Raw genomic sequence first — 16,294 nt, forward strand, 5'->3', positions numbered from 1 at the left:
GGCAGGGGATACTTGTTCTTGACCGTAATATCATTCAAACCCGATAATCAATACACGGTCGAAGAGTGCCATCCTTCTTGCTCACAAAAAACAAATCCTGCTCCCAGAGGTGATGACGAGGGCCGAATGAGACTTGCAGCTAGAGACTCCTTGATGTAGGTCTCCAAGGCCTCACGTTCAGGTCGAGAGATACTGTATAACCGTCCTTTGGGAAAGGCGGCTCCAGGAAACAGATTAATCGCACAGTCATAAGGTCGGTGGGGAGGAAGGGACTGAGCCTTCTGTTTACTGAATACTTCACCCAACTCGTGATATGTTTCTGGAACCAGGGACAAATCAGGAGGAGCAGAGTCACTGACCTGACTGGAAATGGCAGGAGAACAGGCAGTTAGCATGACAATCAATGCTCCAACTAGTTACCTTACCCGTCACCCAATCAAACGAGGGATTGTGTTCCTTCAGCCAGGGGTAACCAAGAACCAGAGGAACATGGGGCGAGGACAGAATGAAGAAGGAGATAAACTCTGAATGATTACCCGACAACAACATCTTAACCGGTTCAGTGCTCATAGTGATCCGTGCCAGACTACTGCCGTTCAGAGTGGTTGCTTCAATGGCTTCCGGCAATTGCTCCTTGGAAAGCCCCAGCTGTTCCACCAAGTCAGCATCAATAAAGCTGCCATCGGCACCTGAATCGATAAAAGCGTTCATCTCTAAGCTCTGATCCTTATTCATAAGGGTCGCAGGAAAACGGGGTCTGACAGGATTCTTGAGAGGTTGAATCTGGCTCGCTAAAATTCCTCCCAAAACTAGCGAGCCGGGCAGTTTAACCTCTTGGATCTCTAGGGGCGCTATTTCATTTTTGGATAAAAAACGTTCCCGTTTTAAGCGCGATATTTTGTCACGAAAAGATGCTCGACTATGCATATTCTTGACAGTTTTTGAAAGAAAACACTCTGAAGTTTCAGAATCTGCAAAGATATTGTCTGTAAGTGCCCCAGAACTCATTCTACAGGCGAAACCAAGATGATGCGTCAACCAGGAAATTAGCAGAATTTCTGAAGCTCTGTTTTCCATTGTCTCCTTATGTGGCTGTGATTGCGCAAGGAATGAGCCTACACTTTCTGTCGTTCCCCCAAGGTCTTAGCAGCATTGTGACGTATTTGTAGGCATATCATTGGAAGATTGACCATAAGAGACTACATTTTCCAAGTGTCCGCCTGGTGTCCTGCGTGGAATTCGGTGCGCAATTGCCAGCTGCTTGTACTTTTCCATTTGATTGAGGGGAGAAACCATGCGTCCAAGAACGATATATCAATGAAGAGATATGTGAAAAACACCTTGAGGATTGATTCTAAACAACGTTTGCCATGTTTTCAGTCGATATTATGGAGTTAATTTGGAAAAAAGTTCGCGTTTTGAGGACTGAATTTTCGTTTTTTTTTGGTAGCCAAATGTGATGTATAAAACGGAGCTATTTCCAATACACAAAGAATCTTTTTGGAAAAACTGAGCATCTGCTATCTAACTGAGAGTATCCTCATTGAAAAAATCAGAAGTTCTTCAAAGGTAAATGATTTTATTTGAAGGCTTTTATGTTTTTGTTGAAATGTTGCGTGCTGGATGCTAACGCTAATGCTAACGCTAAATGCTACGCTAGCTAGCTACTTTTACACAAATTATTGTTTTCCTATGGTTGAGAAGCATATTTTGAAAATCTGAGATGACAGTGTTGTTTACAAAAGGCTAAGCTTGAGAGATGGCATATTTATTTCATTTCATTTGCGATTTTCATGAATAGTTAACGTTGCGTTATGGTAATGAGCTTGAGTCTGTATTCCTGATACCGGATCCGGGATGGGGAGATCCAAGATGTTAACGAGCGCTGTGGACAAGCGGAGATGTAATGTCCTGAGCTACCACAGTAGAGACAGCTGTTGGTCTCACGTCTACGTTGGCGCTCCTCCTTAGTTAGCCCGTGTCGCCCCACTTGCATTGATTCAGGCTCTGGTGGCAAGACCCCTCCACTAATCCCGTGTGGGGAATAACGATCAATACGTTCTGGTTCACTTCCTGAACCGAATGGTAACCGAGTTGCTGATTGATTGGATGGGCCCCACTGCTTCTCCCTCCTCTCTCGGACTCTATTATCTACCCGAATAGATAAAGTGACCAAGCTGTCTAGGTCACTAGGCTCTGGATAGGATATCAGCTCGTCCTTGAGTTGCTCCGACAACCCCTGGTAAAAAGCCGCTTGTAGTGACTCCTCATTCCAACCACTCTCCACAGACAATGTCCTGAACTCGATCATAAAATCTGCCACACTGCGAGCTCCTTGGCGAAGAGTGAACAAACGTTTAGCTGCGTCCTTACCTCGGACTGGATGGTCAAAAAGCCTTCTCATCTCTCCGGTGAATTCCTGGTATGAAGCCATGCAGGTCCCCTGTCGTTCCCAAACGGCTGAAGCCCATTCCAGAGCTCTTCCACGCAGCAGTTCAATAACAAAGGCTATCCTAGCCTTGTCAGTGGCGTAAGAATGGGGCTGCAGATCAAACACTAACCCACACTGCATAAGAAACGAACGGCATCTTCCCAAATCCCCTTCATATTTATCAGGCGTCGGTACCTTGGGTTCACGGAAGGAAACCGCATCAGGCACGGCAGGTGAGATGGGTGAAACAGGTGGTGAATGAATCGCCAGCAAACTGAGCTGATCCTGGATCTGTGTCAAGCTAGCAGATCATTTCTGGATTGCAACCGCTATCTCCTGTAGCGCAGTCTTGTGTTGTCCCAATGTCTTCCCCTGCTGGGTAATGGCATGGCAAACGGAATCCAGGTCCGCTGGGTTCATTCTTGGCCAGATCGTTCTGTCACGATTCTTCAAAATCGAACCCAGAAGCAGACCAGGACAAGGAGAGTAGGAAGAAGGTGAGTATTTATTTACAAGTGAATGTGAATGGGTAGATATATCCAGGTGGTGCAGCGGGTAGCGGTGGTGAGTTGATGGGAGTAAATAGGTGGATTCAATGAGGAAGCGGAATCCTCTGACGACCAGGCGGGAATGGGGTAAATGATCCGGGTGAGTAACTGAAGACAGAACAAACAAAGAGGTAAGTTCAAGGCAAGCAATACATAACAAACAACAAAACAAATTCTATCCAACTTGAGGCTGATACTCTGGCACAACATACTGTTCATGGCTAACGATCCGGCAGGGAATGGATGTCAGGTCAGAGCTTTTGAAGGGGAGAGGTGATGATCAGGACAGGTGTGCAGATTACTGATGGGATACAGGTGCGGGTGAACATCGATCTCCCAACAAGCTAATTCGCCCGGCAACCAGACAGGGTGCGTTCCAGGACACCGGAAACACACTCCAGGACAGAAACACAGGCAAACACAGACTCAGAAAGCGGGATTCGTGACACTATGTCCTGGGAAATGTTCTTGTTTACTTACAATCTCATGCTAATCGCATTAGCCTACGTTAGCTCAACCGTCCCTTGGAAGGGACACCGATCACGAAGAAGTTCATCTCTTCTGAAATGTATTTTGTTCGAGGCATGGTTCACATCAGGCAATGCTTATTGTGAATAGCAAACTCACATTTTGTGAGTGTTTTTATAGGGCAGGGCAGCTCTAACCAACATCTCCAATCTCATCTCAATGATTGTACTCCAGGTTAGCAGACTCCTGATTCCAATTAGCTTTTGGAGAAAGCCTAGGGTTTTTCCAACCGACACTGTGAATGTTTAATTAAATTATGTATTCAATATAGACAAGAAAAACACAATAATTTGTGTGTTATTAGTTTAAGCAGACTGTGTTTGTCTGTTGTTGTGACTTAGATGAAGATCAGATCAAATTTTATGACCAATTTATGCAGAAAACCAGATAATTCCAAAGGGTTCACATACATTTTCTTGCCACTGTACATGCAAGTTAAACTGAATATCATGCATTCAGAAATTGCATTATTCTGCTGGAGGTGTAAAGCACAAAAGGGGGCATATTTGAACATGTTATTGTCTTGTGAAGGGTGGATGAATTCTGGCAAAGAGTATGTTCTTTTAACTCAGCATGGGCATATAGTGCCTGTTTTTGTTTGCTTGGAAATGTTGATACTGGAGACTGTTATCAAAAGAAACTGTGTAACCTAGCATTTATAGCGGCTAAGAAATGCATTGCCATTATTTGGAAGGTCCTCCCACAATGTCACAATGGATGGCAGAAATGTTAAGTTATGTATCACTAGATTTGAATTATTACACAATTAAGGGTATACTGTGCAACTTTCATAAGGTCTGTATTCCTTATATAGAATACTGTATGATAAATGGAGTCTGTATTGAAAGCATGCCCACGTCAGGGGAGATACCCATTTAGGCAATCCTTAGCTGCCGGGCTGCTCAGTCTTGGCCCTTGGGGTCACTCTGGCCTTGGCCTATCACACCTGAAACCAATAATGAATGGTTGTCATCTTAATGAAGGTTAAAAAAAGCCATTCTTGAACATGGGGTGAGACATTCTTACTACTGCGCTGGAGAACCAGTTCGGATTTAAGTATAACTTTTGTATTACTAAAACCTTTAGGGAGAGGTATAATGGTTTAATTTTTAATAATTTCTGCCCTCTGAATTCATATTCATAATATAAATAGGCCCGTTTAATTTAGTCTGGCCTGCCGTTTCAAATCAAATGGAATATTCTTTCTTTCATCTAATTAAAAAAACAAGTCGCTAGGTGTAGACAAGGCCGTAAGCAAATAGGTAAACTGTGATATGACTGAAGAGTTAATCAGAGTGAGAATGTCCACTTCACCGTCATACCATTTTATTGGTAAACTACACGGTAATGCAAAAGTTGTATTTTTTTGTGATCTAATATGTAATATAGTACATTTATCATAATTTGGTTCTAATCCAGAGAGGTTAGATTATCTATGAGGCTGTGGAGAGATCTGAATCATCAGCATTCAAGTTTTTAAGCGGTGGATTTCTAGGCCCTTGATATTATTGTCAGATCTGATTTTAATAGCTAACATTTCGATGGCCATAATAAATAGATATGCTGATGGTGGACAACCTTGTTTTACTCCTCTTGACAGTTTACTTGTTTCTGAGAAGTAGCCATTATTGACTATTTTACTCCTAGGGTTACAATACATAACTTTAACCCATTGTTTAAGAGATTCTCAAAAATGTAAATATTCCAAGACATTTATATTTAAACTCCAGTCGTAATTTTATAGGAAAAGGCTACTTCAGGGGTATTTTTGTTGCTGACTGAAAGCTAGTTAATTTTTTACTTAGCTGATTGACAGTTAATTATAAGTATATTTAGATTTTTGATCTCAAGGTCTATGCATATGGTCTGGTTGTTGGTTTTTCAAGAGGTCATTATCTTTTTTCTTTATTATTGAATTTAGTCAAATGGTTTATTTTCAAATGATTGACACGCCTGTAACAGACCATAGAGCTATTCGCATACACGTGTGAATATTGCCCTGTAATGGTAGTCAATGCAAAGCTTCATAACGGAAATCTAATAGCTTCATATTAAAACATGAAATAGTCAAATTTCACTGGTTTAGTAATACATTTTTGGAATAAAGCCCAGGGAAAAAAGTGAATATAGGACAAACTGGGAACTTCTAAAGTTTGAAACTGGTAAATATTTAAGAAAATACAGCAGTGATCTTGCAAAGACCAGAAGGATAGAAGAGGAAAATGTTACATAAGAAATACAGATACGGATAAAGCTAAGTTAGTTAACCAACAAAATAAACTGGATGAAATTGACAAGGTTAAGGCAGGAGGTGCTTCATTCAGATCAATGAAAAAATGGCTTGAAGAAGGAGAGCAGAACTCTGCTTATTTTTTTAGGCTGTATATATTTAACACTAAAAGTAACACTACTCAACAGTTCAAGGGAACTGGGAATGATGTCCCTATGACAATTGACAACTTCTGTGCCAATTTTTACAGGAACTTACAGTACAGTGAATAAGTATTTGCCCACTTTCTGATTTTCTCTATTTTTGCATATTTTTGATACTGAATGATATCAGATCTTCAACCAAATATTAAATAAAGGGAACCTTAGTTTACAAAAAACAACAAAATTCCCTTGTGTGTAAAAGTAATTTCCCCTTTACACTCAATAACCTTTAGCTGCAATGACTGCAACCAAATGTTTGTATTTTTTATTTCACCTTTATTTAACCTGGTAGGCCAGTTGAGAACAAGTTCTCATTTACAACTGCAACCTGCCCAAGATAAAGCAAAGCAGTGCGACACAGAGTTACACATGGAATAAACAAACGTACAGTCAATAACACAATAATAACACAAATGCTTCCTGTAGTTGTTGATCAGTCTCTCACATCGCTGTGGAGGAATTTTGTTCACTCTTGCATAACTGCTTTAACTCAGTGACATTTGTAGGTTTTCAAGCATGAACTGCTTGTTCCAAATTCTGCCACAAGATCTAAATTGGGATTGAGTCTGGACCTTGACTCAGCCATTCCAAAACTAAAAATGTGTTGATTTAAAACCATTTTCATGTAGACTTGATTGTCTGTTTTTGATAATTGTCTTGCTGCATGACCCAGCTGCGCTTCAGCTCACAGACGGATGGACAGACAATTCTCTGATACATAGCATAATTTATGTTTCCTTCTATGGCAAGTCATCTAGGTCCTGAGGCAGCAAAGCATCCACAATCCATCACACTACCACCTGCTTGACTGTTAGTATGAGGTTCTTACTGTGGAATGCAATGTTTGGTTTTCACCAGACATAATGGGACACATCTCATCAAAAAAATAAACTGGAAGCACTTGGATGATCATCAAGACTCTTGGAAGAATGTTCTACGGACAGATGAGTCAAAGGTATAACTTTTTGGACGACTTGCTTCCCATTATGCCTGGCGAAGACCAAACACATCTTGGGTGAATCAGAGCTAGGTCTAACCTGCTTATGAGAAAGCAAGGCCATACAGCTATTGGGTTTTCATTGGGGTGGCAGGGTAGCCTAGTGGTTAGAGCGTTGGACTAGTAACCGGAAGGTTGCAAGTTCGAACCCCCGAGCTGACAAGGTTGTTGTTCTGCCCCTGAAGTTGACAATGCTGTACACAGTGACTCCAATGGGATAATTGTTTTATTTTACCTTTATTAACTAGTCAAGTCAGTTAAGAACAAATTCTTATTTTCAATGACAGCCTGTTCCTAGGCTTTCATTGAAAATAAGAATTTGTTCTTAACTGACTTGACTAGTTAATAAAGGTAAAACAAAAAAATTATCCCATTGGAGTCACTGTGTACAGCATTCCCGACAGCTCTGTCTAACCGGCTAATAATCATTGCATGCAATATGATTTTGGCAACTACAGTAACTCTACCTTCATATCACCCCAAAATGATTTTACAAATACAAAATGATGCACTGTTTGTGCATTGTTTGGAGACAGATTCCCACATTGGTGTTTTCATTGCATATTTACCTGAACTAGGACACTGAATGAAAAACATTGGTTCAAAGCTGTGTAAAAACAAAACATCTTTGTAGAAATCTGTGTTAAAACAGCAAACACTAAGTTTATCTTGTGTAGGCCTACTTTAAAGGTTATTTCTGGATGATAATTAAGTTGAATGTTCAAGGTTTCCAAAACTGTATCGCAATCAAGGATCAACTGTGCCTTGATAGAGCATTTCACACTTGATCAAATCACCTCAGCTAATCAAAAGGGAAGTTGAATTTCTCCAATTTGGAGTCAGAAGGGCAAGGTATTACCAGGAATAACAAAATTGGATTCGATTAGACAAAGTGTACCGTCCTCAGAAGATTTAAATCCTTTCCACAGCTCACATATATATAAAGAGAGCACAGAAACACACAAGACACAAGCAAAAGAGACAGTTAGACAAATGCCTAATCTGGCATGACATTCCCAGCCCATGTCAGTCCACATAGAGACCATTTCAACGATTTCCATGATGGTTCCATATCACTTCAAAATGGAGCCTGGGGAGTAAATAGGCCTACAATGGAAGTTGCACGTACTAGTCTCATCAAAGCTGGGATAAGACCTGAGGTGGTAAGAAAAAAGTTGACTAGACAGCACAGTTCAATCACATCTTGTAAATGATGTCCTACTTAATTCTGTTGTCTGATTCCTGTTATTTTTTAATGTGTTCGACATCCACAGTCTGTGAGGCAAAAGAAGCAGAGGGCTTTGATGACAAAATGGTGGTCACTTGAGCAGAGGGTAGTTATTCTTAGTCATCCAGTGTAGTCAGCAGAGGCTTGGCTTTCACTCTACCAGGTGTTAATCTGAGCAATAATATATGACAGAAAGTGAAAATGTTTAGCAGCTAAAAGTTACAAAACATTTGCAGAGCCTCTATTAATCAAATCAAATCAAATCAAATCAAATTTATTTATATAGCCCTTCGTACATCAGCTGATATCTCAAAGTGCTGTACAGAAACCCAGCCTAAAACCCCAAACAGCAAGCAATGCAGGTGTAGAAGCACGAGAGTATGCCTAGTACAGTGTAAATTCAGATTAAGGCCGTTATAGGCTATAGTCAGTCTGGGCAGTTACTGATATGCAAGAAGTGATTATCATTAATCAAAGTAATACAACGGCTATTTCCTATTTTTCTACCCTTAATATCTTCTCCTTCTCATGTTTTGACATCTATGTCCTCAAACATTTTGTCCACCTGTGGATTATTATTATTATTAGTAGTAGTAGCAGTATTTTTTTTAATAGTTGTTGCTAACACATCCTTCTCTTGCTAGATGAAGAAGGTGTGAAGGGCAGAAGGCAGCATCCCATTGGCCTTCATGGTAAGGTTTGAGTACCCTGAGAACGGTAAACCCATATTCCATTATTCAGTTAATTGTACTTTTCAAATACATATTATGTACTGTGAGCGACATGTTGTTGCTTGTGCAATGCACTTTTATGTAGAACAAGATGCGGCCAACAGTGAAATATAGAATTTTCCAACAGAAGGGTTAGGCTACTACATGTTATAGTGTTAACATAACAAATGAATAGTGTAACCCAATTAGCAGATGCTCTGCTCTGCCACAGAGTCTCATCAAAGATAGTATTTAAATGATGACTTAGTCTATGTCATGTGATACATTATGAAGAGATGGGGATATTTGATGGTAGTAGAATTATTCAGAAGGGAAACACTGTGCTTTCAATGACAATTGTTGTACTGTGTAGATATGATTCTTTCTGGCTTTAAAAAAAAATTCCATGTGAAAACCCTGGGTTCCTTGAAGGCTTTTGGACAGATGAGAAGAAAGTGGAACTCTTGGAACACTTCCAGAAGAAGAAAGCCCCCTGTTAGTATAATTTAATTAAGCCAATGTGCTTTCATCAATTGAAAGCCCTTCATCTATTTTATGATTATTTGTAAGATTTCTTGTTTGCATAAAATAGACGCAGACCAGTCTTTAAATAATAGGTAATAGAATTTATTCTCGGAGCGCGCTGCCACTCAAACACATGCATCAGTTTAAATACAGATCATGACGTCATTTCACTGCCTTAACCGAACCCCCTCCTGTCGACCGGGACAAAGTAAGGTGAAAAGTTCATTCTAACTTACTAACACACTCCCAGATAACTTTTGACCCCTCAACATTATCGATCACCACTGAACTGACAGTTTTAACTAACAGAAACCCTAGGAATGCACTCACTGCCTAATCTAAGAACCCCAGAGCTAAGTTTCAGGTTGGGTCAACCATAGGCTAACGACCTTATGTGTTTACACAGTCCACAACCCATTTGTTCCTGCCCAGTTGGAATGGTGTTCTTTAACATTTTATTACTCCTTTCTCCTGTCACACAATTTCTTCTTATGAACTCATATTGCCTATTAAACATAATATAACAGAGTATAAGTTTACTTACAGTTCCATTTAAAATGATTTGTTCAGTCATATTAATCATAATTTCCTAACACCCCCCCCCCCCCCCCCCCCCCCACCACCCCACCCCACCCCAAAATATGTAAACTTTTGAGATGTAAACTTTTGTTTTTATTGGTCATAAATGTGTATGTTTTATGTCTCTCTGTCTGTCATGAATTTGTTTCCTATCGCAGTGCATTTTCTTGTACGTAAAACAAATAGCGGAAAATCTGACAAAGAAATATCTAGGAGACAAAATTAGATTAGCTGTGAATAAACGGTTATTTGGTCTGAACCACCTCGCTCCTTTGCTGTTCTTTGGAAGCAAAACATTGGATTGAAACCAATAATAATGAGTGCAAATGATTTGGTTTAATTTGAAGTTATTTCTGTGGGAGTTTACATCCTAGGGAATAAGCTGGTTTGCTGGGTTCTCCATATTACATTACACCCCAGAATTTGTTTTACGACATGACTCGGGTTATATGTAATAACTAAAGAAATGTCAAGTTTGGTGTAACTTGGATTCGTATACCAATGCAAATCCATGTTATATGTGGTTAGTTTTATGCTACCTTCCCTTCAATGCATTTTCTTGGTCAACAGCCAAGTGTGTTTTTCCAATTAGTGGGTGGTTGTGACCTGGAGGAAAACGCTTTTTCAATTTCAGTCAAGGGAAAGGTTTAGTATTTTTTTTAATTTAGTCCAGGGGAGGGTCATGTCATTTGTTACCTACTCCCATTCCTAATGAACTCATCCCTAACCACTGGCCCCTCTGACATCAAGATGGCCAATCGCTCCCCTTCTCAAGAAACCAACACTCGACCTCTCTGATGTCAAACTATAGACCGGTAATCCCTTTCTTTTCTTTCCAAAACACTTGAGCGTGCTGTCTCTGACCAACTCTCTTGTTATCTCTCTCAGAATGCTTTTCATGACCCTGACCATGAAGAGCTGACTCTCTTTCTCATCCTACTAGATCTATCCTCTATCTTCGCCAATGTGGACCATCAGATCCTCCTCTCCACCCTCTCAGGGTTAGGCATCTCAGGCTCTGCACACTCCTGGATTGCATCCTACCTGGGAGGTCGCTGCTACCAGGTGGCGTGGAGAGGATCTGTGTCTGCACCACGTGCTCTCACGACTGGTGTCCCCCAGGGTTCGGTTCTCTCCTCTTTTCTCTTTACACAAAGTCACTTGGATCTGTCATATCCTCACATGGTCTCTCCTATCATTGCTATGCGCATGACTTGCAACTGCTCTTTTCCTTACAACTTCTGACACCCAAGTGACAACATACATCTCTGTCTGCCTGGCAGACATCTAAGCTAAGATGTTGGCCAACCATCTCAAGCTCAACCTTGACAAAAGTTAATCTTCCTCCTGGGAAAGGCCTTTGCGTGACACTGAACAACACCCGGTCGTACTCTGTAAACATCAAAGCAGGGACTCGCTCGTGCAGGTTCATGCGATACAACATCCATAGTGTACAACCTTTCCATACACTGGAAGCGGTGCAGGTCCTAATCCAGACACTTGTCATCTCCTGTCTAGACTTCTGCAACTCTCTGGTGGCTGGGCTCTACTCTTGTGCCATCCAACCCCTGTAACTTATCCAGAATCCCGCAGCCCACCTGGTGTTCAACCGTCCTAAGTTCTCCCATGTCACCCCGCTCCTCTGCACACTGCATTGTCTTCCAGTCGAAGCTCGAATCATCTTCAAGACCCTGGTGGTTGCCTATGGAGCAGCAAGGGGAACTGCACCTCCTTACCTTCAGGCTATGCTCAAACCCTACATCCCAAACCGAGCACTCCGTTCCGCCACCTCTGGAATCTTGGCCCTCCCACCTTTATGGTTAGGCAGCTCCCGCTCAGCCCAGTCAAAGCTCTTCTCTGGTGGAAACGCATTTATGCGCAAATATAAAATATATTAAAACCATCATATCGAAGTCACACAATGATATTGTGTGTGATCCTCCCACTACGACTCCGGAAACAATGCAGTTGAATAGGCTACAGATGAAATAACTAATGAACTTCACAGGGTGTTGAAATTGCACTGTGATCTTGATGCTTCTTTCCAATAAATATCGAGGATCTGATTATGGTGACATTATGATCAATACTTGACTGCCGTTTTACATATTTAAAAAATCCATAATAATCTCATCATGTAGACCAGGGGTAGGGAACCCTGTTCCTGGAGTTCTGCAGTTACTGCAGGATTGTGTTCCAACTAGGCACCACACCTGACCAACTGATGTAATTCAGCAGTTCAGTGATATCCTAAATTCAACACACCTGGTCTTCCAGGGAGGTTAAATCAATATCATGAAGAGCCTGCGACACTCCAGGACCAGGGTTGCCTACCCCTGATGTAGACTTTACCCGCACAGCCTAAACACTATGTCTGTAATCTGTTGGCTACAGCGCACATGCCAAGACCATAGTTGTCACGACTTCCTCCGAAGTCGGTCCCCCTCCTTGTTCGGGCGACGTTCGGCGGTCGACGTCACCAGTCGTCTAGCCATCGCCGATCCACCTTTCATTTTCCATTTGTTTTGTCTTGTCTTACCACACACCTGGTTTCAATTCCATCATTACATGTGGTGTATTTAACCCTCTGTCCCCCATGTCCTTGTCCAGAATTGTTTATTGTAGTGCTTGTGCACGTTATGCTGGTGTGTGACGGGTTTTACCCATTGATTAATTGTACTGTTTACAGTGGTTTTATTTATTGAACTGCACTGTTGTAAATCAGTCTTGCTCTCCTGCGCCTGACTTCTCTGCCGCCAGTACGCACCCCTTACAATAGTACACATTTGCTAATGACAATACTATTGGTATAGTTTAAAAGGCGATGGAAACTTATGAACTTTCAATTTTTATTTGGTGAATGAAAAGTTAACCTAAAAAGTGCATTTTGTGTGCATTACGTCATCAAACACTGATTCTTATCCGTGAAAAGTACATTTTGTGGAAAAACACCACAGGTGGGAAAATGTGGAGATTTTCTTTATGCAGATTCTAGGGTATTTGCATGAAAATCTGTCCAAATTGGATGAAAACCTAGCTTATGACTTAGAAGGTTGCGCTTCAACCTTCTATAGTCGAGGAGACACATTTACTTTGCTTGTTGCAAAGTTTCAACAGGCTATTAAACAACATATCTCTAGTCAGGAGTAAGCCAGGTAGTCTAGGAAGGAACAACAATGAATTATTTAGGCTATATTCTTAATTATTTCAAGGCTATAGCCATTTGAGAAATTAATTGTGAAGCATTTGTGACACTACAGGAAGGCAGGAGCGCTCAGCATTTCAAGAACACATCAACAACAGCACTTTAAAACCGCTACAGGATCAGTGTGCCTAAACCGGGACAGTTGTTGTTCAATATGAGATAAAGTGATTAGAATGAAGTTGTAAAAGTTGCAGCCAACTTTCTGGGACATAGACATGTCTTAAATGGGCAGGACACTTACATTCTTGCTAACCTAACTGCAGTGTCCAATTCACAGTAGCTATCACGGCAAACTTTTATCACGTTAACTCCTCGCAGACTTAATGCAACATTTTGTGTAGTGATGTAATTCTTCACTGGATCAGTCTGTGCACACACACTGCTGCCATGTTGAAGACAACATTGAATTTACAAATAGAGTCATATCTCAATGTATGCCTTGCATGTTTTTTTGTTTGTATTACCTTTTATGAGATCTAATGTGTTATATTGTCCTACATTAATTTCACATTTCCACAAACTTCAAAGTGTTTATTTTCAAATGGAAACAAGAATATGCATATCCTTGCTTCAGGTCCTGAGCTATAGGCAGTTAGATTTGGGTATGCCATTGTAGGAGAAAATCGATCCTTAGCAACATGCCTATGCATTTTGTATTTAGGCTGTATAAATATACATTTCCAATAACAATTACTTAGAATTAAACAATAATAAAATGCTTTATTAAGCTATACAGTCATTCTACAGTGCCTTTAAATTAACTTCAAGAAACACGAGTTTGTCCAGTCTTTGGTTTGAGTATCATGTGGTGAGCTATGCACACCTAGTTTGTTAATTTAGCATAGCAGATGCTTTTATATTCCCATGCCCACAGACGACACAAATCTATTTTGTAACAACAATATCATGGAATAAAATATAATAAATTAGTAGATAGTTTTCTGAGTGTAAGAAAAGTTACAAGTGCATCACAACCTCTCTGGTGCTGTAGCATGCGCTCATTCAGTCTCTTGCTCTGGTTTGATATTACAATATTCTGCTTGTCTCCAGTCATGTAAAATGAAGTAGAATTGCATAAATGTGTTTATAAAAGGCCATTTCTTCTCAGAACTCAAATAAGATGATAGATTCATGCAGTGCTTTTATTATAATGGAGATCTTTTCCTCTCTACCCTTGTCCTCGGTGGAATGTGAATACACAACCGTCTGACAACTTAGGCATGTAGGCTAATGCTTACAAAATGAAGAACAGCTTCTAAAACTGCATATCTAAAGGCTCTGGTCTGCCCTAGGATTGAGGGTAAAGCAGTAGGCATGTTCTCTGCTATCCACTTTGTTTCATTTTGGGTACAGGGGAGGGTCACTTGTCTCATTTCAAACGGTCAGGGAGTGTAAAAATACATTTTACTGAAGGGTCATCCATATTAATTTCAGAGAGGTCCGATTTTCTCCAGGTATCCCTCATTATAAATACCTTACAGTCCCTTAACAGTTCACAAGCACCTCAGTCAAAAAACTCAAGATAGATCTGACAGACAAAACCAAAACCTGAAAACCCACATCATTTCCTTCTCACACTACATTTAAATACTTTGAGGACTCGTTTCCCAGACGCAGATTAGGCCTAGTCCTGGACTAAAACCCTGTTTAAATGGAGATTCTACATTGTGCATACTTTTTAGTCCAGGGCTTAATCTGTGTCCAGGAAACAGGCCCTGAATGTTTGATCTACGGGGGTTCTTCATTTAGTTGATGGACCTACAGTATGCTCATTGTCATTCAATGATACAACACCATGGAGGAGATTCCCAACTCTAGTTCTTATCATGACAATAATGTTTTAAAACGTCATACGAAACATACAACACAGTTGTTCATGTTACAGTTTCAGAAAAGGGGAAGTTGTTTAAGAGCAGCACTTTAGGCAAGTTGGACAAACATCTCATGCAGTGAGTTGATAAAATCTTGTTACCAAGAGGAAATGCTCTCTCTTCTCCATCCTGAACACAGAGGGGAATGACTTGTGTGAGATCACAGTTAAAAAAAAAAATTTTTCAACTTTATTTAACTAGGCAAATGAGTTAGGAACAACTTCTTATTTTCAATGACGGCCGAGGAACAGTGGTTTAACTGCCTGTTCAGGGGCAGAACAACATATGTGTACCTTGTCAGCTCAGGAGTTTGAACTTGCAACCTTCTGTTTACTAGTCCAACGCTCTAACCACTAGATTACTCTGCTGCCCCTTCAAGCCCAACATTCAAATAAGAGGCAAATTGGTTGCAGTCAGATCATTAGTCCCAGAGAAACAGATAAAGTCACCTTGAGTTACTCAATTTGATAAACTTCGCTTTCTCTATGAGATACAACAGAGTATGTCTGCACCATTTTTTTCTCACACAACTGTTGTTAGGTGTAGCCATCAACGCTTGTGAACATAGCCAAGGGAAATAGGGCTGTAGCACCCCCTGAAAAATGAAAAAGAAGGAAAAAAACAGAAAAAAAACAGCGCCAGCCCCCACCATAAAACTGCTTTTTACGGCTATGCTTGTGTAAATGCTTTTGCACATTAAAACTCCCTACAACATTAGCAAATGGGTCGATGCCTCCTTTTTATATCAGCTGTGTAACTTGAGGGTGTACGCTCCGCCTGGAACAACAGTGGAAGTCCCATAACATTGTATAAAGCATCAGGTAGCCAAGCCTGCAGACACAGTAATTACATTTGGGAACATAACTAATAAGACTAATAAGCCTACATGTATAGCTTACCTATATATATATATATATATTACGTTTCTGTATCACATGGAAAAATGTCTAAATGTGTCACACATGAGTTTAACACATCTGTCTCTAGTCTCAAGTCTCCACAACCACAGTCACAATAATCAAGAGGCACATACCGAAGAGATACAGCAGCGTCCCCTTCAGTTTTTTTCTCTGAGAAAACAGCATTGTAGCCTACAGTCCATACAATCATCCAACTGGTTCCACTAAATCATCTACAAATAACATGACATAGTCTGAGATACTCGACAAGAGCGCCCAGACATCGAGTTTGTTAGTTTAAGCTTTCCCAGGGGCCGGGTGGGTGGAGTTTAAATCTACA

General features: G+C 40.6%; 1 protein-coding gene across 1 annotated transcript in view; it reads right to left on the bottom strand.

Annotated features, from left to right (window-relative positions):
- Positions 1 to 16,287, bottom strand: part of LOC110534345 (leucine-rich repeats and immunoglobulin-like domains protein 1) — a 30,560-nt gene extending 14,273 nt beyond the window's left edge. The window contains exon 1 of the mRNA XM_036933436.1: positions 16,089 to 16,287. Coding sequence (XP_036789331.1) covers positions 16,089 to 16,140 — 52 coding nt within the window. The 5' untranslated portion in view covers positions 16,141 to 16,287. The remainder of the gene's footprint in view (positions 1 to 16,088) is intronic.
- Positions 16,288 to 16,294: the final 7 nt, after the last annotated feature.

Source organism: Oncorhynchus mykiss, chromosome 10, assembly GCF_013265735.2.
Source record: "Oncorhynchus mykiss isolate Arlee chromosome 10, USDA_OmykA_1.1, whole genome shotgun sequence".
Classification (NCBI taxonomy): domain Eukaryota; kingdom Metazoa; phylum Chordata; class Actinopteri; order Salmoniformes; family Salmonidae; genus Oncorhynchus; species Oncorhynchus mykiss.